At 42.1% G+C, this 26075-nt stretch overlaps 1 protein-coding gene across 2 annotated transcripts in view; it reads left to right on the top strand.

Moving 5' to 3' along the window:
* Positions 1 to 26075, top strand: part of bmp7b (bone morphogenetic protein 7b) — a 164051-nt gene that overhangs the window by 122992 nt on the left and 14984 nt on the right. For both annotated transcript variants that reach the window (XR_009645463.1, XM_060835925.1), the window contains exons 3-4: positions 15937 to 16085; positions 20988 to 21185. Coding sequence is in view for 1 of the 2 variants with exons in the window: in XM_060835925.1 (XP_060691908.1) it covers positions 15937 to 16085; positions 20988 to 21185 (347 nt within the window). In the remaining variant the exon portion in view is untranslated. The remainder of the gene's footprint in view (positions 1 to 15936; positions 16086 to 20987; positions 21186 to 26075) is intronic.

Here is a 26075-nt window from a genome sequence, read left to right as displayed (position 1 = left end):
ATAGCAACACCAACAACCATTTTATACAACATCTCAAGAGTGTCCTTGCACTTCAAAAATATGTAAAGGACAGTACATCAGACATCTTTACTTTAGTATAGGTAAAGACACTGTAGTCTTACTAGACCATAGGACTGTTTCTCATTAGAGAGAGATAACTATTGGTGGTTTAACCTGAGGGTCAACATACCTCAGGTGAGGTGAGAGGTTTAGATTCCCTACAGTGTGGAAACAGGTCCTTCGGCCCAAACAGTCCACACGACCTTCCGAAGAGGGACCCACCCAAACACATTTCCCTCTGACTAATGCACCTAACATATGGGCAATTTAACACGGCCAATTCACCTGACCTGCACATCTTTGGACTGTGGGAGGAAACCGGAGCACACAGAGGAAACACACGTAGACATGGGGAGAAGGTGCAAACTCCAATCAGACAGTCACCTGAGGCTGGAATTGAATCTGGGACCCTGGTGCTGTGAGGCAGCAGTGCTAACCACTGAGCCACCGTGCCGCCCCAGAAGGAGAATCCTTCATGGTAACTTCACCCGGTGCAGGAATTGAACACACTCTATTAGCAACATACTGCATCACAAAGCAGCACTCCAGCCAAATGAGCTGAAGCAACTCTCTTTCCACTCTAGTTAGGAAGCGGTCACTGAAATACACCACTTGATGCAGCCATAACTACAGGCTCACAGCACAGCAAGAATGGCACTACCACTGGTTATGAAGGTGACTGTGGCAATTAGCTTCATTCTTGTGACCCTTTCCAGGCTGGAACATGTGATATTTGCAGTATCGCATTGTTTGCTGTCCACTGACACTTGACAGAGTTGAGTGTGTGGTGCTGGAAAAGCACAGCAGGGCAGGCAGCATCTGAGGAGCAAGAAAATTGATGTTTCGGTCATATGTCCTTCATGAGGAATGAAGCTTGTGGTCCGGGAGATTGAGAGATAAATGGTTGGAAGTGGGGTTGGGGGATGTCCCAGTAGGCCCAGATGGCCTCCTTCTTCAAAGACCGCAATTGCCCCTCCCACGTGGTCGATGATACCCTCCAGTGCATCTCCTCCACTTTCTGAACTCTGTCCTTGAACCCCACCCCTCCCAATGCAACACATCTGGTCCTCACCTTCCACCTGCACCAACCCCAACGCCCCATGGCTGAACACTTCAACTTCTTGTCCCACTTCACCAAGGACACGCAGGTCCTGGGCTTCCTCCATCACCAAACCCTAACCACCTGATGCCTGAGGAAAAACCCCTCATCTTCCGCACTTGGACCTTGAACCACATGGGATTATTGGGTATTTCACCAGTTTTCTCATTTCCCCTACACCCCCCCATCGCAGTCCCCTGCCTCCAACTCGACACACCCTCTTGATCTGTCCATCATCTTTTCTCTCCTCTCCAACCTATCATCTTCTCACCCACCTTCATCTACCTATTGCATTCTCACCTACCTTCTCCCTAGCCACTCCATTTATCTCTCAGCACTCCCAGCCCACAAGCCTCATTTCTGATAAAGAAGGGCTTATGTCCAAAACGTCAATTCCCCTGTTCCTCTGATGCTGCCTGACCTGCTGTGCTTTTCCAGTACCACACTCTTGACTCAGCTCTCCACCACCTGCAGTCTTCACTTTCTCCTCCTGACACTAGAGAGAGCTCACTAAGTCTTTATATGCAAATGAACTGAATTTATTTTACTTTCTCTTGACAGATAGAAGTGGAATTAACGTTCCCTTCCTGAGAAATGCTTGCTTTTCCACTAACTGCACCCACACCACTTTGCATACTGGAACTGCAAATGTTAGTTTTGTTATGCAGGGACCTGATGATACCGTACATTGAGTATTATATACAGTTTTCTTCTTCCTACCTAAGGAAAGATATACACAGGAACTACAATTATCCGAATATCATTCATCCGAATATCGGATTATCTGAAGGCGATCTCAAGGTCCCAATAGAAACATTGCATCAAAGACGTGATTTACAGTGATTAAACAGGCACCGTCTCCAAATAACGGACCTCCCGCGCCCTCTTTCTCTCTCCACATTTTCCCTGGAGTTTTACAGAGCGGTGTACCCTAAACCCCTCTTCTGCAGATAATCTCTCCAACATTGTCCTGTTTAGATTAAAGGTGAAACCTGTCAAAAAGTTGCAGTAAAAAGTTGTGTGTGTGCATGCGCGCACACTATTTGGAGACTTACCCCACAAAGGCAGCAGCAGCAGTCTTGATGTTGGTGTCCAGTGTGGCTGCCCCTGAGAGGGTGGGTTTGGGGGGGGGGGGGGAGTGGGCCAGGCAAGGGCAGCGTTGGATGGGGGCATGGGGCGGGGTCTCACATGAAATGTGCTGCTGCATCGTTTTCTGAATTGGGAACAGACTTAAAAAACTTCCAGCCCCAAAGGAAAGGCATTTAATCGATGAATCGAATAATCGATTATTCGAACGAAATAGTGCTTGCCCATCTCATTTGGATAATCAAGGCTCCTCTGAACTTGCCATAGATATTGCAATTAAGAATAACTGCACTGACTAATGGAATGGTGGGAAAAGATCAAGAAGCCAGTATTTTCAAGATTTCAGAAAAATGAAAGCAGAGCTCATTGAAATATCCAAAAACAGGGGTTGACAGGAACAATATAGGAAAGTTGTTTGACATTGCATGGGCTTGTTGAGAAACAAGGAACATGATTTCAATTTAAATGGTGACAGTCTAAGACTGTGATGAAGAGAAATTCCTTCCCTGAAAGAATGGTAAGTCTTTGGAATTCTCTACCCAGAGGATTGTGCTGACATAATCGTTGCATATGTCTAAGACATGAGTTCAATAGATTTCAAAGGATTTGGGATAGCGCTGGTAAATGGTATTATGGTAGAAAATGGTAGACCAGGCTGGAGGGACTCAGTTACTCACTCATGCACCTATTTCTCATGTTCAACAGAAAATGATTTCACTCTCTCAGGTAGTCAACCAGCACAGGTTTGAACAAACATAGCACATCATGCAGCCAGATGGTTCATTCTTCTGGTAGCAGTCATAATGCCTTCATTTTGCAGTGGTAGACAGTACCATCAGAATTTGAGCCAGTACCATAAACCAGAAACTGGTTACTGGGTATCAAGGGCTGTTAGCTGGTTCATTCCTGAAGAAGGGCTCATGCCTGAAACATCAATTCTCCTGCTCCTCGGATGCTGCCTGGCCTGCTGCGCTTTTCCAGCACCACACTTTTCAACTCCTGTTAGCTGGTCACTTAACTCATGACTCTGATGCACAACATGAAAGTAACATGTTGTTATATGAAGTGTGACTGAGCAAACATTAATATTTAAACAAAACCTCCAGTGTCTGAAATACTCTCAAAGAACCCTGATTGTTTGTCAAAAACTGTTGCAGTCTGCTGCATTGTACAACCTCACCATCATGAGAGTACAACATGTCATTAGATCTACGAATGCCAAGGCATTAGACTAATATGAAACTCTTTTGGAAATAAATATAAGATGACAGATTCCCAGCATTAACTATCCCCAGACTGGAACATCTGGCTGGCTAAATCAAAGAAGTATGTGCAAACAATTTCCCGTTAGATAAATAATGTGTCCTAGTGGCTCAGTTTTAGTTGGGGCAGAAAATATTACTTTTGAAGACAATTTAACATATTAATTATTCATATACATCTTCTTACTAGGAGCTAAACCTGACTGTTCCCACCAAACTCTTCACACTATCAAATCATGCTGATACATATTTTATAAATTAGTATTCTATCATATCAGGTGATGATTAACTTGGAAAGACATCTGACCAAGTAGTTCCAGCTGTACCCAATGATCTGTTAAAGACATAATTCACTTTTAAAGGAAATGGAGATCCTCTGATTATCTCACATAATTTACATCAAGATGTGGACATCATAACCAGGAGCTAGAGTAAAGTATTCATTCCTAAAGGCCTGCTCTGTCATTCTATAAGATCATCTATCCCAAACCTCTTTTGTGCTAGCTCAGAAATAGTCCTCAACTTCTCCACATTTATCTATCTCCTCTTTAAAAACTTATAGTAATCTAGCCTCCACAACTCTCTGGGCTGGAGAATTTCAAACATTCACTAACCCCTGAGAGGAACGTACTATTTCTGTAACAATGTCTGGTAGTTCAAGATTGGAACACCTGAGTTGCCCCTTAGGTTCCCTTTTATTCTTTCCCCTCTTACTTTAAACTGATGCCTCTAGTCCTCGATTCCCCCACCCTGGAAAAAAGACTGAGTGTATTCACCCTATCTATGCCTCTCATGATCGTATACACTTCTATAAGGTCCCCTCTCAATTTCCTATGTTGTAAAGAAAAAAGTCATAGTTTGTCCAACCTCTCCCTATAACTCAGACAATTGAGTCCAAGCAACATCCTTGTAAATTTCTTCTGCACTCTTTCAAGTTTAATAACACCCTTCCTATAACAAGGTGATCAAAACTGAATATAATACTCCAAGTATGGCCTCGCCAACATCCTGTACCAGCTGCAATACAACTTCGGAACTTCTATACTCAGTGCCCTGACTGATAACGATTAGTGTGCCAAAAGCCATCTTCATTGCCTTGTCGAACTGTGACTCCACCTTCAGAGAACTGTGAACCTAAACTCCTAATTCACTCTGATCCATTACACTCCTTAAAGTACTACCATTCACCATGAAACTCCTACCTTGATTTGACTTTCCAAAATGCAAGAGCTCACACATCTATAATAAGCTCTGTTTGCCATTTCTCAGGCCACTCCCTCAGCTGCTCAAGGTCCTGCTGTGATTTCTGATAACCTTCCTTACTGTCCATGATACCACCTACTTTAGTGTCATCTGCAAACTTACTAATCATGTCTTGTACATTCTCATCCAAATCATTGATATAGATAACAAACAACAATGAGCCCAGCACCAACCCTGAGGCACTCGACTAGTCACAGACCTCCAGTCTGACAAGCATCCTTCCACTACTACCCTCTGCTTCCTATCATTAAGCCAATTTTATATGTCTTTTCCAGCTCACCCTGGATTCCATGTGATCTAACCTCCCAGAACAGCCTACCATGTGGAACCTTATCAAATGTGGGTGGCACGATGGCACAGTGGTTAGCACTGCTGCCTCACAGTGCCTGAGACCCGGGTTCAATTTGTGGAGTTTGCACGTTCTCCCCGTGTCTGCGTGGGTTTCCTCTGGGTGCTCCGGTTTCCTCCCACAGTCCAAAGATGTGCGGGTCAGGTGAATTGGCCATGCTAAATTGCCCGTAGTGTTAGGTAAGGGGTAAATGTAGGGGTACGGGTGGGTTGCGCTTCGGCGGGTCGGTGTGGACTTGTTGGGCCGAAGGGCCTGTTTCCACACTGTAAGTAATCTAATCTAAAAAATGCCTTACTTAAATTCATATAGACTATGTCTACCACCCTGCCCTTGTCAATCTTCCTGGTCACTTTATCAAAGAAGTCTAACAAATTTGTGAGGCATGATCTCCTACTCACAAAGCCATGTTGACTACTCCTGATCAAACCTTGTCTTTCCAAAAGCATGTATATCTTATCACAGATTCTTCTTAAGTAACTTACCCACCACAGATATTAAGCTTACTGGTCTATAGATCCCAAACTTTTCTTTGGAGTCTTTCATGAATAATAGTAGAACATTCACTATCCTCCAGTATTCCGGGACCTCAACCATTGCTAACTATGGTGCAAAAATATCAGCCAAGGCTTCCGCATGTTAGAAAATGTTAATGGAAATTTTTTCTGTCAACTCTATCCAGGGCTCTCAATTTTCTATAAGTTTCAAAGAGAACCACTCCACCCAGCATCATTTGAAACTCAATCGAGTCCAGATCCAGAGTCCTCACCTGCTCCTCACATTACACGCACTTCATCCCTGGGATCATTCATGTGAACCGCCCCAGACCCCCTCTAATACCAGCACATCCTTCCTTAGATACGAGGCCCAATACTGTTCACAATATTCCAAATGCAATTTTGCCAGAGCCTTATACAGCCTCAGTAATACATCCCTGCTCTTGTATTCTAACCTCTTGAATTAATGCTAACAATGCATTTTCTTTCCTAACTGCCAACAGAACATTCATGTTAACTTTAAGAGAATCCTTAACTATGACTCCCAAGTCCCTTTGTGCTTCAGAGTTTTGAAGCCTTTCCCCATTTAAAAAGTTGTCTATTCCTCCCACCATGGCACATAACCTCACTTTCCCACATTATTTCCACCTGTCACTTCTTTGCTCACTCTCCAAGCCTGTCTAAGTTCTTTTGCAGCCCAATTGCTTCCTCAAGACTACCTGTCCCTTCACTTATCAGGATACTGATTAAGGATGTAGGATACTGATTAAGGATGATCAGCCATGATCATATTGAATGGTGGTGCAGGCTTGAAGGACAGAATGGCCTCCTCCTGCACCTATTGTCTATTGTGTCATGTGCAAACCTAGCAACGATGCACTTAGTTCCAACATTCACATCATTAATGTATGGTGTGAGTAGTTGTGCTCCCAACACTGACGTCTACAGAACTCCACTAGTCTACAGTTGCCATTCTGAAAAAGACCCCTTTCATCCAATCTCTGTCTTCTGCCAGTTAGCCAATCCTCTATCCATGCCAGTATCTTGCCCCTAACACCATGGGCTCTTTTTTTATTCATCAGTCTCCTATGTGGCCTTCTGGAAATTGAAATAGATCATACCCAATGGCTTTCCTTTGTCTAACTTGCTTGTTAACTCCTCAAAGAATTCTAACGGATTTTGCAGACATGATCACCCCTTGATGAAGCTATGCTGACTTTGCTCTATTTTACCATGCCCTTCCAAGTACTCCACAATTTCAACTGTTACAATGGATACTGAAATCTTACCAATGATCAAGGTCAGGCTAACCAGCTATAATTTCCTGCCTTCTGACTCATTCCCTTTTTAAACAGGGGTGTTACTTTGTCATTTTCCAGTCCTCTGGGGCACTCCAGTGATTCCTGAAAGATCATCTCTAATGCCTTTATAATCTCCTCAGCTAACTCCTTCAGAACTCTGGAGTGTAATCCAGCTGGTGCAGGTGATTTATCCAACTTCAGACTTTTCAGATTCTCCAGTACCTTCTCCTTAGTGATGGCTACTATGCTTACCTTTGACCCCCAACTCTCTTGAAGTATGTTGCTGGTGTCTTCCACTGTGAACATTAATGCAAAGTACCTATACAGTTCCTCCGCCATTTCTTTGCTCCCCATCGCTACTTCGCCAACCTCATTTTTCAGGAATCCAATGTATATTCTTGCCTCTCTTTGACCTTTTTCTAACTAAAACACGCTTGCAATCTTCTTTCCTGCTATGAGATAGCTTACTGTAATATTTGATCTTCTCCCCCTTTATTGCTTTTTTCGTTGTCCTCAGCTGGTTTTTAAAGGCTTCTCAATTCCCTGGTTACCCACAAATCTTCACCATATTGTATACTTTTTCTTTTGTTTTTATGCTGCCCTGACCTCCCTTGTCAGCTAATGTTGCCTAATCGTCCCCTTAGTATGTTTCTTCTTCCAAGGGATGAATTACTATTGTGCCTCCTGAATTAACCCCAATAAACTCCTGGCATTGCTGCTCCATTGTATTCCCTACCAGGCTCTCCTTCCAATTAAGTGACTAGCTCTGCTCTCATGTCTTTGAAATTCCCTTTACTCAATTGTAATACTGTTACATCTGATTCTAGCACCTTCCTCTCAAATCACAGAGCGAATTCAATCATATTATGGTCACTGCCCTTAGGGGTTCCTTCAAGTCAACCTTCCTAACCAATTCTGTCTCATTACACATCACCAAATCCTGAATTACCTATTCACTTGTAAACTTTACCACAAGCTGCTCCCAGAATCATCTTGTAGACATTTTACAAATTCCTTTTTTTGAGATCCATTACCAACCAGATCTTTTTCAGTCCACCTGCATATTGAAGTCCCTTGTAATTATTATAACAGTGCCTTTCTTAAATGCTTTTCTATTTCCTGATTTATGTTCTGTCACACATCCTGACTGCTGCTAGGAGGCCTGCACACAACTGCCATCGGGGTTTTTTTTCCTTTGCAGTTCCTCAACTCTACTCACAAAGATTCTGCGCCTACTACCCACTATCATTTTTTGCTATTAATACCTATATACCCTTGCAGTTTCCTTATGTATTCATCACAACATGCCCTGCCACCTATTCTTGTAACATCAGCAAATTTGGGTACATTATATCTGTCTCCTCCAAGTCATTGAAATAGATGCTAAGTAATTAAGACCCCAGGACTGATACTAGCGGCATTGCATGAGTTATATCTTTTAAATGTGAAAACAATCCACTAATTCAGCATCTTTGTCTTCTGTGTTAAGCAATCCTCAATCCATGCAAATACATTAACCTCAATACCATGAATTCCGATCTGGTACAATAACTCTTCAACGTGTCACCCTACTGAATGTCATCTGGTGATCGACACCCACATCTTCTCATATCACTGTTCCCCATGATGGTGTAGGGATACCTACAATGCTGTTAGGAAGGGAGTCCTGAATTTTTGACCCAGTGATAGCAAAGGAATAACAAAGCATCGGGATTTTGTGTGGTTTGAAGGAAGACTTGCAGTTGATGATGTTCCCATGCACTTACTGCCCATGTTCTTCTAATTGGTAGAGGTTTCAAGTTTGGAAGACACTGTTGGAGGAACTTTGGTCAGTTGCTACATTGCATCTTGTAAATAAAATATAATTTTTTTTTAATCAATCTGTTTGAATACCTAATGACCTGCCTCTGTGGCCAACACATACAGTCATAGAGATGTACAGCACAGAAACAGACTCATTGGTCCACCTCGTCCATGCTGACCAGATATCCCAACCCGATCTACTCCCATTTGCCAGCACTTGGCCCATATCCCTCTAAACCCATCTTATTCATATACCCATCCAGATGCCTTCTAAATGTTGCAATTGTACCAGACTCCACCAGACTCCTCTGGTATGCTCATTTGATAAACCCTCTGCATGAAACATTTGCCCCTTAGGTCTTTTTTATGTCTTTCCCTTCTCACCCTAAACCTATGCACTCCAGATCTGTACTCCCCTACCTCAGGGAAAAGACTTTGTCCATTTATCCTATCCATGCCCATCATGATTTTATAAACCTCTTTACAGTCACCCCTCAGCCTTCGTGCTCCAGGGAAAACAACCCTAGCCTATTCAACCTCTCCCTATAGCTCAAATCCTCCAAACTTGGCTATATCCTTGTAAATCTTTTCTGAACCCTTTCAGGTTTCACAACATCCTTCCAATAGCAAGGAGACCAGAATTACATGCAATACTTCAAATGTGGCCTAACTAATATCCTGTACATCCGCAACATGCCTCTCAACTCCTATCCTTAATGCACTGACCAAAAAAGGAAAGCATATCAAATGCCTTCTTCACTATCCTATCTACCTGCAACTCTACTTTCACTCCAAGGTCTCTGGTCAGCAACACTCCCTCGGACCTTACCATTAAGTGTATAAGTTCTGCTAAGATTTGCTTTCCCAAAGCGCTGCACCTCGCATTTATCTAAATTAAATTCCATCTGCCACTCAGCCCATTGGCCCATTTGATCCTATTGTAATCTGAGGTAACCTTCTTCGCTGTCCATTACACCACCAGGTTTGGTGTCATCTGCAAACTTACTAACTGTACCATTTATGCTCATCTCCAAACCATTTATATAAGTGAGGTAAAGTAGCGGACCCAACACTGATCCATGTAGCACTCCACTGGTCACAGGCCTCCAGTCTGAAAAACAACCTTCCACCACCACCCTTCAAGCCAGTTCTGTATACAAATGGCTAGTTCTCCCTGTATTTCATGCGATCTAATCTTGCTAACCAGTCTCCCATGGGGAATTGAAAGCCTTATAGATCACGTCCATATAGATCACGTCCACCACTCTGCCATCATCAATCCTCTTTGTTAATTCTTTGAAAAAAACTCAATCAAGTTTGTGAGACATGATTTCCCATGCACAAAGCCATGTTGACTATCCCTAATCAGACCGTGCCTTTCCAAATACATGTAAATCCTGTTCCTCAGGGTTCCCCCCAACAACTTGCCCACTACTGACGTCAAGCTCACTGGTCTATAGTTTTGAAGTGGGATTTAAACCCTGACCTTCTGGTCCAGCGGTAGGAATACTACCACAACAACATAAATTTCTTTGATACCGCTGATCTATTGTTCTCATTGAGTCTTTACTTCTAGTATAAATCAGGTGGCCTTCAACTGCAAGATTGAAATTGGAATTAGGTAGTTGAATTATTCAGCTATTTTCCAATCTACCTATTTCAGGTTATTACATACCTCTGGAGCAGTGGGGACTTGAATCCAGGCCACCTGACTCAGAGATAAGAACACTAGGACTACACCACAAGACCCTAATGTTGAGTTTTTATTTGTATGTTTTTCCTAATCAACTTTTTCAGTGATGTTACTACACACCTCTGGAGCAAGTGGGACTTGAACCCATATTTCCTGGCCCACTGCAATATCAGAGCCCCAAGTTGAGTTACTTGGTTTTGTGAATAAAATCAGACACAGGTGACAAATTATGGCAAAATCTGCTGAGGTGCACTATGGGTAATGTTATTTTTATTACTGCATCAATAAACACATCCCAACTGAGCACTAAACACTGAAGCTTTGCTGCCAAATCTTTGTATAGGTCACTAAAACAAACACTGCTTTGTTTTCCTTGAAAGGCACATTTATCAGTTTACAGTTTAAAAGGTATGCATGTACTACCATTGAGGGGATGATGCACTGTGCTGGCAAGTTGTGAATATTTTCCATTTACTGCGATCCTCAATTTTAAGTGAATGGAGTCAACTAAACATCCACACGTGATCACATCTGCATTGAACTTTGAAAGATGGTACAAGGCTGCATTTGATTTGATATCAATCCAAACTGACATTTTAAAGCCAAAGCGATATGAGATTAAAGAATTCAGTTCCTGACTATTAAATATTTAAGCTGACTATTGGGCACTATGTGTAGTGCACAGTAAGTATCAAATATCCGATAGATATCACAAAACTAGCTGTATAATACTGACTGGCTGTATATTATGGAATGCATGTATTTCTCTTATTGGCATAATGGGTCATTAGACTTGTTACAGACACTGTCCAGCACTTGTGTGGTATGTTTATCAAACCAGGCCTAGATTTTATCTAAGACATCCAGCATGAGGGCAAGAACAGATTTGTTCTCTGAAAAATTCCAAATGGAAACAAATATTTTACAATGATCAATAAACATCCCTGCCTTGAAAGATATTGGAAGACAAGGTCATTGATGAAGCAGCTGAATTTGGTTGGGCCTCGGACAACATCCTGAGGAACTCCTATATTGATCTCCTTGGGCTGAAGTGACTGACCTCCAATGACCATAAGCACCTAGACAGGGGAAGAAACGTCTGCAACACAAATTCCCAGCTCGGTGAACAGAACCACAACAACAAGCTACAAATCTTCTCATCATAAGCACCTTCAATTGTGCTAGATATGGTTTCAACAAATAGACAGATTCCTCCCAATTTCCAATTCACCTAAATTATCCTGGAATTCCTTGATTCCACAAGGCAGTCATTCCATCTCCAGAATTCAGCTCTCTTACCTTGGTTTGTACCAAGGCTGTAATGAGGTCAGGAGCTAAATGGTCCTAGAAGAATCAAAAATGAGCATCAATGAAGAGATTATTGTGGATTATTGAGCAGTCATTTGCCAGGCTGGAATAGTCCTGTCTTGTGTGGACAGAATGTAGGAAAAACCCATCTAAGTCCATGAATAATCTTTAGGGAAGGAAATTGCCATCTATACGTCATCTGGACTACATGTGACTCCTGATCCACAGCAATGTGGTTGACTGTTAACTGCCCTCTGGGATGGACCATAAATGCTGGCCTAGCCCTAATATAAATGAATAAAACGGTTTGCAAAACTACGCGTTACAAAAGAATCTGGATTTCCTGGTACACGAATCACAGGAATTTAGCATGCATGTAGAACAAGTGATAAGGAAGGCAAATGGTATGTTGTTGTTTATTACAAGGACAATGGAATTTAAAAGGAGTGAAGTTTTGCTACAGTTGGATGGTGTATTGATGAGATCAAATTTAAAGTACTGTATACAGTTTTGGACTCCTTATTTGAGAAAGAGTTAATATTATGAGAAGCAAGTCAAAAAGGTTTATTTTGTCTCATTCCTAGGATATTGGTTGGAGAGGTTGTGCATGTTGGGTCTGTATCAGAGATATTTTAAAACAATGAGAGGTGGTCTTGTTCAAACACATAATATCCAGAAAGGAACTAACAGGGTGGATGCCAAGAGGATGCTTCCCCTTCTGGGTAAGATTTGAATTAAGTGATGCAATTTAAAAATAAGGTTCTTCACAAAAGACATGACCCACTGTCACTAGTTTCTATACATACAGAAGAAGAACGACACCACTTTGACTGGGACAACACACACATCCTAGGACATGTGAAACAAAGACATGCATGAGAATTCATAGAGACATGGCATTCTAACCAGATTTCCATCAATAAACACATCGATTTAGATCCTATCTACCTTCTCTTGAAAAAAAGAAACGGAAATGACATCACCCCCCTTAAGAAACCAAGACCTATAAATAAAGAGGTGGGATATAGCACCAAGTGCTTCACCGGAGACTCTTACTAATGATGTAACCTAATATGGCGATGAAACATCTGAAAACAAACCTTCATGCTCAGCGAGCAAACTTACATACTTATCATCAATCTGAGCTACAAATCGTCTCAAAAATTGATAAGGTTCATTTATTTAAGACTGGAATTAGGGGGCTGTCTTCACACAGGGAGTCATTGACTTGTGGAATTCTCCTCAGCAGAGAACAGTGGAGGAAGAGTAATTGGATAGTTTTAAGCTTGCACCAGAATTTCTGATTGACGTGGGAGTTAAAGTGCATTGGGGAATAGACATGAGAGTGGAGTTGAGGCCAGAATTTGATCTACCATGATCTTATCAAATGGTGGGCCAGGCTAAAGGGACCAAATAACCTACCCTTGCTCCTAATGTGTATGTTCAAATCTCAGCTATGTAGGGCAGAATTTCAACGTGGGATAACACAAAACTTGGATTTGTTGTGAACACTGAAGAGGATAGCGATAGTCTTAAAGTGGAAATACAGAGGCTGGATTTTGAGTGGTATCCTCCTTTGATTTAGTGGAGCTTGCCCTTAGAGATTTAGACTGCCTTTAAGAGCTAGATGTCAGGTAGACTATGTTCTCACACAGTATGGCCCTTGTTTAACCACAAGTCTGTCAGCAACATAGATTCTATTTGGCTGTTCATGGATATGAGAAGGTATCACAATGTTATACTTTGCAGCCACTGTGTGCGCTAGAAGAGGGAATGAATGTTTAAGGTGGTGGGTACTATGCCAGTCAAGCTTTGTCCTGGATGGTGCCAAGCTTTTTCAATGTTGTTGGAGCTGCATTCATTCAGGCATGAGGGGAATATTTCATCACACACCTGACTCCTGCCTTGTACCTGTGGGCAGGTTTTGGGGAGTCAGGAGGTGAATTAATTGTTACATAATTTCCAAACTTTGACATGCTTTTGAATCCAAATAGCACGGTCCACCTTACAGTAGCAACATAGCAGATCTGATTGTTTCCACTCTCTTGTTAATTATAACCTTTGACTCCACCAAGGTCAAAAATCTGTCTTATTCAGCTTTGTATATATTCAGTAACTCAGCCTCTAACTGTTTTCTGCGGACATGAATTACAAAGATGGTTGACCCTCTGAGAGGAGAAATTGCTCTCATCTCTGTCTTAAATGGAAAACACAACATTTTACAACAGTGCTCCAAATTCTAGATTCACTCACAAATGGAAACATCTTCTCAGCATCCAACCTCTCAAGTCCCCTCAGAGTCTTATATTTCAATAACATCACCCCTCATTCTTCTAAATTCCAGTGATTATCAGCCCAACTTGCTCAACATTTCCTCATAAGGCAACGCCTTCACCTCAGGAATCAGCCAAGTGAACCTTTTATGAAGCGCTTCAAAAGTAATAGAGGTCTTCCTTCAGGACACTACGTCCCCTTGTGTTAGCCTTCACCATCCAAGGAAAAAGGCTCTCAAGTCCAACCTATCTAACCCACTGATTATCTTATACATCCCAATAAGTCACCTCTCAACTTTCTTCTCTCCAATGAAAACAGCCTTAAAAAGACATTCATTCTATACCAGGCAACAACCTAGTGAATTTCCTCTGAGCCCTTTCCAAAGCTTCCTTCCTATAATGCGGTGACCAGAACTGTATGCAATACTCCAGGTGTGGCCTTACCAGTGTCTATACAGCGGAAGCATGACCTCATGGCTCTGAAACTCAATCCCCCTACCAATAAACGTCAACAGATCATATGCCTTCTTAATAACCCTTTCAACTTGGATGGCAACTTTCAGGGATTTATGCACCTGGACACCAAGTGCTATTCATCTACACTGCCAAGAATTTTACCATTAGCTCAGTACTCTGCATTCCTGTTACTTCTTCCAAAGTGATCTACCTCACACTTTTCTGCATTAAACTCCATTTGTCACTTCTCTGCCCAGCTCTGCATCTTATCAATGTCCCTCTGTAACCCACAACATCCTTCAGCACTATCTACAACTCTACTTACCTTAGTGTCATCTGCACATTCATCCTTCTATGCCCACATCCAGATCATCTATAAAAATGACAAAAAGCAGTGGTCCCCAAACAGATCCTTGCGGCACATCACTGGTAACTGAGCTCCAGGATGAACGTTTTCTATCAACCACCACCCTCTGTCTTCTTTCAGCTAGCCAATTTCTGATCCAATTCACTAAATTACCTTCAATCCTGAAACTCTGTATTTTGTTCAATGGTCTACTGCAGAGAACCTTATCAAATGCCTTACTGGAGTCCACATCAACCACTTTACTTTCATCCACCTGTTTTGTCACCTTCTCGAAGAACTCAATAAGGTTAGTTAGGCATGGCCTACCCTTCACAAAACCATGATGACTATCTCCAATCAAATCAAATTATTCCTTTCCAGTCTATATATGATCTCACCAATGTCATTTCCAACTATAGCAAGACCTCTCTACAATAGATTTAATCTCCCATGCAACACAAGCCGACATGCCATTTGCTTTCCTAATTACGTGCTGTTTCTGAATGCTAACATTTTGAGATTAATATACTGAAACACTCAGATCTCTCTGTACTAATTCTGTTTCCATGCACAGAGGCAGACTTACTTGCTAAGTATTTCCAGGAGCTTCTGAATTAAGATTTTCAGTATTCGCAGTATTATACTTTCTTTATAAAGGAAGCTTTGTTGGATTATCTTTTTTGCTGGAGATGGTCATTGCCTGACCCATGCCTGGCTCTTGCCACTTATGAGCCCCTGCATGTTGCCCAAGTTTTGTGGTATATGGGCATAGGCCACTTTTGTGATGCCTTCTGAGGAAGTGTGAAATTGAGACTTATAAAATTATGCAAATATTTGTGAACGTCCTCACTCTGACTTTCCATTGAAGGTAGGCATTAATCAAGCATCTGAAAATTTCAGAGACTTAAGACATACGTTGAGGAACTCCAGCACTGATTTTCTGAGGCTAAAATGATCGATATCTAAGGACCACAATCATCTTCCTTGCTGCTCAGCAAAGCATTCTTTTTCACGTGTCATTGAAGAAATGTGTACTAAATGAAATATGTATTTGGGACTAACCTAAAATAAATTAAGAACTAAATGAGGTAACCTTTTCATACAGTTTACCAAGAAATTGCATATGGCTTTATTTTCTTTCAGTGAGTCCGACTTGTTTCCCCTGGATTCTAGGACTATCTGGGCTGCAGAGGAAGGGTGGTTGGTATTCGATATTACAGCCACAAGTAATCATTGGGTCGTGAATCCAAACAATAACTTAGGTCTTCAGCTCTTTGTGCAGACAACAACTGGTAAGATTCAGACTCTGGCACTGTTGGCTATCCTATCTTTGCATTATAGGAAAGCGTTTTAACCAGAAATTTCTAATTGTATCTGAACTTTCACTTTCAACTTTACTGCTTTACATGTGTCTGAAACTGTAACTTCACCAGGATCCATATTTTGCATCTGAACGATTAGCTTTAACCTAACCTGGGAGGGTTTGATCCACCACGTTATTTTATTTCTTTTTAGATTTTGTAGGTCTGGTACAATGCTTGCAGCTTCCCCTTGGGAGCTTAGTTAAACTTTAAACTTATCCTTTATATCTTGACACATGCATTCAGCTAAACCTGGAAAGGCCACGATGAACTTCCTTCTTAAACCACTGTAGTCCATGTGGTGTAGGTGCACCCACAGTGGTGTTATAAAGGATCTTGACTCAGTGTCAGTGAAGGAATTAGTGATATTTCCAAATCATTTCGTTCCCTGGCTAGGGAACATCATCAGTGCTATTGGAGCCTGCTGAGAAGCGCTGCTTTGATGTTTCTTCCGGTATTTATATTGGTTTGTTCTTGCCGCTTCCGGGTGTCAGTTTCAACTGTAGTAGTTTGTATGTGGGGTCCAGGTTGATGTGTCTGTTGATGGATCTTCTTGCCATTTCCGGGTGTCAGTTTCAGCTGTAGTGGTTTGTATATGGGGTCCAGGTCTATGTGTCTGTTAATGGAGTTTGTGGATGAATGCCATGCCTCTAGGAATTCCCTGGCTGTTCTCTGTCTGGCTTGTCCTATGATGGTAGTGTTTTCCCAGTCAAATTCATGTTCCTGGTTGTCTGAGTGTATGGCTACTAGGGATAGCTGGTCGTGTCGTTTTGTGGCTAGCTGATGTTCGTGGATGCGGATTGTTAGCTGTCTTCCTGTTTGTCCTATATAGTGTTTTGTGCAGTCCTTGCATGGTATTTTGTAAACTACGTTAGTTTGGCTCGTGCTGGCTATTGGGTCCTTTGTTCTAGTGAGTTGTTGTCTGAGTGTGGAAGTTGGCTTGTGGGCTGTTATGAGTCCTAAGGGTCGCAGTAGTCTGGCTGTCAGTTCTGAGACGCTCCTGACATATGGTAGTGTGGCTAGTCCTTTTGGTTGTGGCATGTCCTCGTTCTGTGGTCCTAGAGGCATGGCATTCATCCACAAACTCCATTAACAGACACATAGACCTGGACCCAATATACAAACCACTACAGCTGAAACTGACACCCGGAAATGGCAAGAACATCCATCAACAGACACATCAACCTGGACCCCACATACAAACTACTACAGCTGAAACTGACACCCGGAAGCGGCAAGAACAAACCACTATAAATACCGGAAGAAACATCAAAGCAGCGCTTCTCAGCAGGCTCCAATAGCACTGATGATGTTCCCTAGCCAGGGAACGAAACGTTTGCAGCAAAAACTTCCAGCTCGGCGAACAGAACCACAACAACGGACACCCGAGCTACAAATCTTCAACCAGACTTTAATTTCCAAATCAAAATGATGTACAGTTTGGAGAGGAACTCACAGTGGTGGTGTTCACATGTATCTTCTGCTCTTGTTATTCTAGGTGGTAGGGGACACAGGTTTGGAAAGTGGGTTAAAGGAGCCCTGAAATTGTTGCAGTCCACCTTGGAAAAAGAACACACTGCTGTCACTCTGCATCTGTAATGGAGGACGTGTGTATTTAAGGAAATAGATGGGGTACAGATCAAGTGGGCTGTTTCATCCTGGATGGTCCCAAGCTTCTTCAACGCTCGTGGAGCTGTACTCATCGAGGCAAGTGGGCAGTATTCCTGATGAAGGCTTGGACCTGAAACATTGATTTCCTGCTCCTTGGATGCTGCCTGACCTGCCGTGCTTTTCCAGCAACACACTCGCAACAGTATTCCATCAGAGTCCTGACTTTTGCCTTGTGAATGATAAACAGACTCTGAGGAATCAGAAGGAGAGTTACTTAGATTAGATTCCCTATAGTGTGGAAACAGGCCCTTCGGCCCAACAAGTCCACACCGACCCTCCAAAGAGCAACCCACCCAGACCCATTCCCCTACATTTAGTCCTGCCTAATGCACCTCACATGATGCGCAATTTAGCATGGCGAATTCACCTAACCTGCACATCTTTGGACTGTGGGAGGAAACCCACGCAAACACGAGGAGAATGCGTAAACTCCACACAGACAGTTGCCCGAGGCAGGAAATGAACCCGGGTCCCTGGTGCTGTGAGGCAATAGTGCTAACCACTGAGCCGCCGCCCCTGTATACTTGCCACAGAATTCATAGCTTCTGATCTCCTCATCTAGCCACAATATTTGAGACTGGCCCAGTTCAGTTTCTGGTCAATGATAACCCCCAAGGATGTTGATAGTGGGGGATTTGGTGTTGGTAATGATAGTAATTGTCAAGGGATGATGGTTAGATTATCTTTTATTGGAGATAGTCATTACCCAGAACGTGTCAGGCACAAACGTTATTTGACACTTGTCAGCTCAAACTTGGATATGGTCTAGATTTTGATGCATTTGAGTACAGACTGCTTCAGTTCCTGATGAGTTGTGAATGGTGCTGAATACTATGCAATCATCAATAACCATTCCCACTTCTGACTTATGATAGAGGGAACGTCAGTAATGAAGCAGCTGAAAATGGTTCAGTCTAGGACACAACTCTGAGGAACTTCTGCAGAGATGCCTTGGAGCTGAGATGATTGGCCTGTAATAGCCACTATAACTTTCCTTTTTGGAAAAATGTAACTCCAACCAGATGAAAGGTTTTCCCTTATTTCATATCAACTTCAATTTTTCCATTGCAGTCACTCTCTCATCACCTCTGGAATTTAACTTTTTTGCCTGTGCTTGAAGCAAAACAGAAATGAAGTCTGGAGACAAGTGGCCTTGGTGGATTCTAAACTAAGGAATGGTATAAGCAGGTTATTGCTGAGCAAGTACCACTTGACAAAAATTTTTGTTGTCAACGCTATCACTTTACTGGTGATTGCGAGGAAGGCGATGAGACAGTAATTAGCCATATGGGATTGGTCTGCTGTTTGTGGGCTAGACCTACCAGTGCAGTTTTCCACTTTGTTATAGCTGTAATGGAACAGCTTGGCTCAAGTTGTAGCTAATGCAATATCCAGTGTGTTCAGCTGTGTGTTTTTTAAATGAATTAGCTAAAGACTGTCATATATAATGCTGGTGATCTCAGGAGGATGCAGTGATGGATTATTCACTTGGTAAGGGGGCTGAGAACGGTTGTGAATGTTTCAACCTTGCCTCCTCCACTGAGGGGCTGGCCTCCCAGTATGAGGTAATTTAGCTGTTGAATTGCCACCACTATTAGATTCCCTACAGTATGGAAATAGGCACATTGGCCCAAGTCCACAACGACCCTCCGAAGAGTAACCCACCCAGACCCATTCCCCATATTTACCCCTGACTAATGCACCTAACACTATGGGCAATTTAGTATGGCCAATTTACCTGGCCTGCACAACTTTGGATTGTGGGAGGAAACCAGAGCACCCAGAGGAAACCCACGCAGACACAGGTGGAGAACGTGCAAACTCCACACAGTCACCTGAGGCTGGAATCGAACCCAGATCCCTGGTGCTGTGAGGCAGTAGTGCTAACTACTGAGCCACCGTGCCGCCCCGAATTGATAACTGAACTTGTAAGGACTGCAAAGCATAGATCTGTTGTCTATGGACTCACTTTCCTTGTCTACTGTTTGGCATATAAGTAGGTCAGTGTTGTAGCTTCATAAAGTTAGTACCTCCTTTTTTGATACGCTTGTATTGCACAAAATCACAGAACAATTGGAGCACAAAAGAAAGCCAGTCATCCCATGGCGTATGCATTGGCTCTTCAAAGGAGCAAATAATCTGGCACCAGTCCCATTTTTTTCTTGACCCTGGCTTCTCCCTGTAGATGTGCACCTTCTTCCTTTCCATATATTAATCTTAATTTCATTTTGTAAAGAATGTTTCAATTGAACCTGCCTCCACTACACTGTGAGGCAGTGCATTCCAGATTCCAATTACTTGCTGCATCCTACAGTCTTCATTGAACCAAGTTGATCTTATGGTTTAATGGTGATGGAGACTGAGGAAAAAACTGGTCACTGGGATTGTGGTTGAACAATGTGGTTGATTGTGGCAGATGCAGAAAAACTTCAGGATTTCCTGCATTTCATAGCATTTTACAGTATCGAGAATATTGCTATGTCATTTCTAAACCATCCATGCAGCTAAGGGTAGTTCGGACCATTTAAGGTATCATAGGCATTAGTGAATCAAATGTTTTTATGACAATCAATAATTGTTTCATGGTTACCACTGAACTAGCTTTTAATTCCATATTTATTCATTGAAATCATCTTCACCTTCAAACCATGATCATACTGAATGACAGAGGAGGCTCAAAGGGCTGAATGGTCTACTCCTGCTCCTGTTTTCTATATTTGTAATCCGATAACCCAGAAGCATTAGTGTGAGCATTTGAATTACTAGCCCAATGATATTATTATGCAAGTTATGCAACAGTACTGTTATTTTGTGAACTAGTATAATTGAATTCAGAACACTATGCTATTTTCTACAAAGTTAAAAATCACACAACACCAGGTTTTTAACTTTGTACACCCCAGTCCAACACTGGCATCTCCAAATCATGACTACTTTCTACAGCAAGATATCTTTTGTTTATTGAAATTATTGTTTTTAATTGAATTTTATTTTCTACTCTTTAGATGTTTGGAACCTATCCAATCGACTTCCATTCTAAATCATTCAAACAGTTCACTAATTTTCATGGCTTTCCAGGAATGTAACCCCACAAATAGCAAGACTTTACTGCATATAACGTTATGCGAAATGGTAATCTTAATGTATGTGTATTCTCAAAAGGACAGAGTGTCAATCCAAAGATGGCCGGTCTGATAGGAAGACTTGGGCCTCAGACTAAACAACCATTCATGGTTGCCTTCTTCAAAGCCACTGAGGTTCACATCCGCAGTGCAAGATCAGCAAGTGGTAAACAGAAGAACCAGGGCCGTTCTCGGTCTTCTAAGAGTCAGGAATCTTTCAGAGCAACCAGCTTAACAGGTAGATATTCACTGTTCTTGCAGTTCTAATGTTACAAATCCATTTTTACATGCCTAACCCAAAAGGTAACACAGTAGTGACATTTCTCCTGTTAAACATTTGAATTTAAAAATAATCAGAAAACCAGGCAGCTTGTTGTAGTTCAGACCTTGATATCAGATGGCATGTTGGGTGTATTTTTAACAGAGTTTGTGTGGCACTTCAGAAGAGCGTCTAGCCAACTTGAGTATCTTCAGTCAATGGGCAACAGTTGTTTTGCAAGATCAGATCTGGATATAACAACTAGGGTGCTAATTTTCATTATAGGCTAATATACAATGATGGGAAAATTTACAGATTTATAATCTTGATCTTTAAAAATGGAAATCTACAGTGGGGGATGTGTGGGGGTCTGGATTGGAGGTCTAGCCAAGACAAGAGTGTCGTGGCTACTAAATTTTAAGATGGGCTGGATGGAAAGTCTTCCTCGGAACTCCAGGGGACAAAATTGAATTAATGTAATAAACGTAAATGATCAGATCCACCCTCATCCGCACACATTATTCATCCCTATATATGCCAGAACATGCTGCATAAGGCCCTCCACCCATCTCACATGGTTCCCACATCCTGTGCAACACTATACTCCTCTACACACCCGCTATGGACCCTCATTCCCCAGTACCATACTAAGCAAGTCAACCCAAAGTCAACCCATACTTCCATCGCTGCTCATACACTCACGCCAACTTCCACCCATAACCCTTCCCACCTCAATCACCATGTTAATTCACCTCATATCTGCAATTAAGCACACATGCAAGAAAAGAATGAATTTATATTGTTAAAAGATCTATGCTGCAGACTGCACTCTATTGAACAACACACTTCCATTCACAAAAGCATATTTGGGCAAGTCATAGAGTCATAGAGATGTACAGCATGGAAACAGACCCTTCGGTCCAAACTGTCCATGCCAACAAGATATCCCAACCCAATCTAGTCCCACCTGCCAACACCCAGTGCATATCCCTCCAAACCCATTGTTGAATAGTTCTTAATACCTCATAACAGGTTTGATATATTTCTTCACAGGTCTTGACAGGTCTGGACAAGTTTGAAACTGTTTAACAGGTCTGAGTGGCTTGACATTTCTTAACAGCTCCTCAAAAGTCTTTTTGTAAGTTTGACAGTTCCGATAGGTTTACGTGCCTTTCACGTATAACTGAAGATAATATTGGCAATCCCAAAGAGTACCTGAAATCCCCTCTCAAACAGTACCGGACCACATGCGATATTTCAGTTTTCCTAAAAAGGTACCTGGCTATTCAAAATGCACTGAAAATCACTGTGAGACGGTCTGTTCTGCACTCTGGGTTCTCTGCAGTGAGCTTACCAAACTGGCATCTAAACGACAGTTGTCTCTGGGAAGCATGAAGCCCAAGCTGTACCTATTCCTGCCCTATGGAAATGGGAAGTGCATAGTTTAAGGGCAGAATTGACTATTTTTGATGTTTCCCAACAATCTTGCCACAAAGGAAAGTCTCTCCGACTTGGCCGAGGGTTCTAATCTGGAAAGTCTAAAATCAGAAAATCACAAATGAAACAGTCCAAGGCAGTGAAATCTTAATGATGTTAAACTAATATGTTTTGAAGACTGCATATTTCAAGAAATAGCCTTTCAAATTGAACTTCTAGCTCAGCAAGATCAGGTACTAAACAGTGTCAGAGCTCACTTAAAATTCTTTTGGTGCTTAGTTACTTGGGAGGATTGAGATTATATGTTTAATTGCCTAATCCACATACTCAGAAATTGCAACATCAAATCCTGCCTCCGATGTCACACCCTTTAATCATTTCACAGACTGTGACCACCAATTCCCCCATAACTGATTCCCTCTGACTCCCTTCTCCAATCCTAAGTCTCTCTTCCCATAGACTGACAGTCGCAGATCTAACTTGTGATCTCCCCATAATTCCTAACACCAATTTTCACTAAAGTCCTCACTACGAATCTTGTTCTCAGTCCCCTTGATCTCCCTCTCCAAGCCTTTTTATGGTCCCTCCTAATTATCTGATCCTGATTTTACACACCAAATTCCTGACGCCAATCTCAACACTTTAGTCCTGACCCGATCTCTCAAACCTCCTTGCCACCCAGCCCATTACCAAATGCCTTATTTCTGAAACTTCCTGTCAAAACGCTGACCCTGATCTATGTACCTCCCTAATCCCTGATTCTGATTGCCATCCACCCAAACTCTGATCCCAATCACCCCCACTGCTAAACATCTGACTCGGCTCCTGGCCCGTGGCATTACTGGCCATGTACTTTAATTCTAAACTGACTCAAGATTCCAACCTCACATGATCTCAGTTGAAATGTTCAAGGTCTCATTAGGAAATACCCCTCCCTCCCAACACACCACTCCTCTTCCCCCCACCCTCACCCAAGTATCCATGGCTTAGACATAAATCCAAAGTCTTACATTTTCTTCGAGACAATTGTTTGACTGTCACTGGGGTTGGTATTCAGGGTTGAGAGTCATAGATTCATGCAGCATGGAAACAGACCCGTTGGTCCAACTCATCCATGCCAACCAGACATTCCAATCTGACCCAATCCAATTTGCCAGCATTTGGCTCATATCTCCTTAAACCCCTCCTATTCATAGACTCATCCAGGAGCCTTTTAAGTGTTATAATTGTACCCATCTCCATTACTTCCTCTAGCAGCTCATTCCATATTCGCACCACCTTCTGCGTGTCCCCTCAAGTCCTTTTTAAATCTTTCCCCTCTCATCTTAAATCTATGCCCTCTAGTTTTGGACTCCCCCAACCATAGAAAAAAGATCTTAGCTATCCATCTTTTCCATACCCTTCATGATTTTATAAACGTTGACAAGGCCACCCCTCAGGTGGTGGTTATTGCATCTTTCACAATTTCCTCCCTGGGGGATGAATGGCAATCTGAAATAGAACATAGAACATAACAACGCAGTACAGGCCCTTCGGCCCTCAATGTTGCGCCGCCCTGTCATACCAATCTGAAGCCCATCCCACCTACACTATTCCATGTACATCCATATGCCTGTCCAATGACGACTTAAATGCACTTAAACTTGGCAAATCTACTACCTTTGAGGCGAAGCATTCCATACCCTTACTGCTCTCTGAGTAAAGAAACTACCTCTGACATCTGTTTTATACCTATCTCCTCTCACTTTAAAGTTGTGTCCCCTCGTGGTTGGCATTCCCATACTTGGAAAAAGGCTCTCCCTATCCACCCTATCTAATCCTCTGATTATCTTGCATGTCTCTATTAAATCACCTCTCAACCTTCTTCTCTCTCTCTTGAGAACAGCCTCAAGGCCCTCAGCCTTTCCTCGTAAGACATTCCTGCCATACCAGGCAACATCCTAGTAAATCTCCTCTGCACCCTTTCCAAAGCTTCCACATTCTTCTTATAATGCGGTGACCAGAACTGTACACAATACTCCAAGTGTGGCTGTACCAGAGCTTTGTACAGCTGGTTCCGGAACTCAATCCATCTATTAATAAAGGCCAAAACACTGTATGCCTTCTTAACAACCCTGTCAATCTGGGTGGCAACTTTCAGGGATCTGTGTACATGGACACCAAGATCTCTCTGCTCATCTGCACTCCCAAGAATCTTACCATTAGCATTCTGATTACTCCGTCCAAAGTATATCACCTCACACTTGTCCGCATTAAACTCTATTTGCCACCTCTCAGCCCAGCTCAGCATCCTATCTATGTCTCTCTGCAACCTACTACATCCTTCGTCACTATCCACAACTCCACCGACCTTAGTGTCGTCCGCAAATTTACTAACCCATTCTAAACCCTCATCCAGGTCATTTATAAAAATGACGAACAGCAGTGAACCCAACACCGACCTTTGCGGTATGCCGCTAGTAACTGGAATGAGGCTGTTCAGTTATCCAGGATATGACTGAATGATTTTGCAATCTTTTTTAGCATTTGGGATTCACACTCATAGAATTACGTGTACAGAAGAACCTTGATTATCCAGCATTCGATTATCCGAATGTCGGATTATCTGGCATGTTCACAATGTCCTGATGCTTGGCTAAATTACGCTATCCAGCATTCAATTATCTGGAATTTGATTAACCGAACAAAATACTCCCCACCTGTGTCCTTCAGATAATCGAGGTTCCTCTGTACATGTAATTCCATGAGGTGGATCCCAAATACTAAAAAAGGTTGCAAAATCATTCAGTCATCATCTATTATCATTTGTCTCTTTTCTATTATTGGAAATGACCATCTCTTACATAAGAAAAGTCATCTGTTTTCCATTCTAGCATGGCTATGCAAACCTATATACTTTTCCACAGTGTGAGAAAGCACAAATCAATTTTGTTAGGATTTATCTGTCTAAATAGCTTGCCTTTTTGCCTTTAGCTCCTTGAATTCCCTTTTTATTCCTTCACATTGGCTTCCAGCTATTCACTATGTCAGTCCTGATTGAGCTATCTTTTAAATTCTTTCATGGAATGTGCGCATCACTGACAAAGTGAGCAGTTGTTTCCAAAACCTAAAAACCCTAAAAGCTTCCTCAAGTAGATCAACCCCGGACGTTTTGGAACCTGTGTCTTTATGACCTCTTGGAAAAAAACCCAAGGATAACATAACCTTGTTAAAGGAGCAGCATAATCACAAATTTAATGGCTCACTAGCACACTTTGTAAGGCCGTTCATCTCCTCCATAGACATTGTCAGAATTCTGCATTTATCTTGAATTGGATGTCATGGGATAAAGTTGAAGACTCTCTCATCAACAATGAATTGTGAATTAAGGTACTCAACAACTGAACATCTACACCCCTCCATGGTAGAGAATTTTAAAGGTTCACAACCTTA

Source organism: Hemiscyllium ocellatum, chromosome 15 (assembly GCF_020745735.1).
Source record: "Hemiscyllium ocellatum isolate sHemOce1 chromosome 15, sHemOce1.pat.X.cur, whole genome shotgun sequence".
NCBI classification, from domain to species: Eukaryota; Metazoa; Chordata; class Chondrichthyes; order Orectolobiformes; family Hemiscylliidae; genus Hemiscyllium; species Hemiscyllium ocellatum.
Note: the sequence above shows the minus strand (reverse complement) of the source record. Positions and strands in the feature narration are given on the sequence as shown.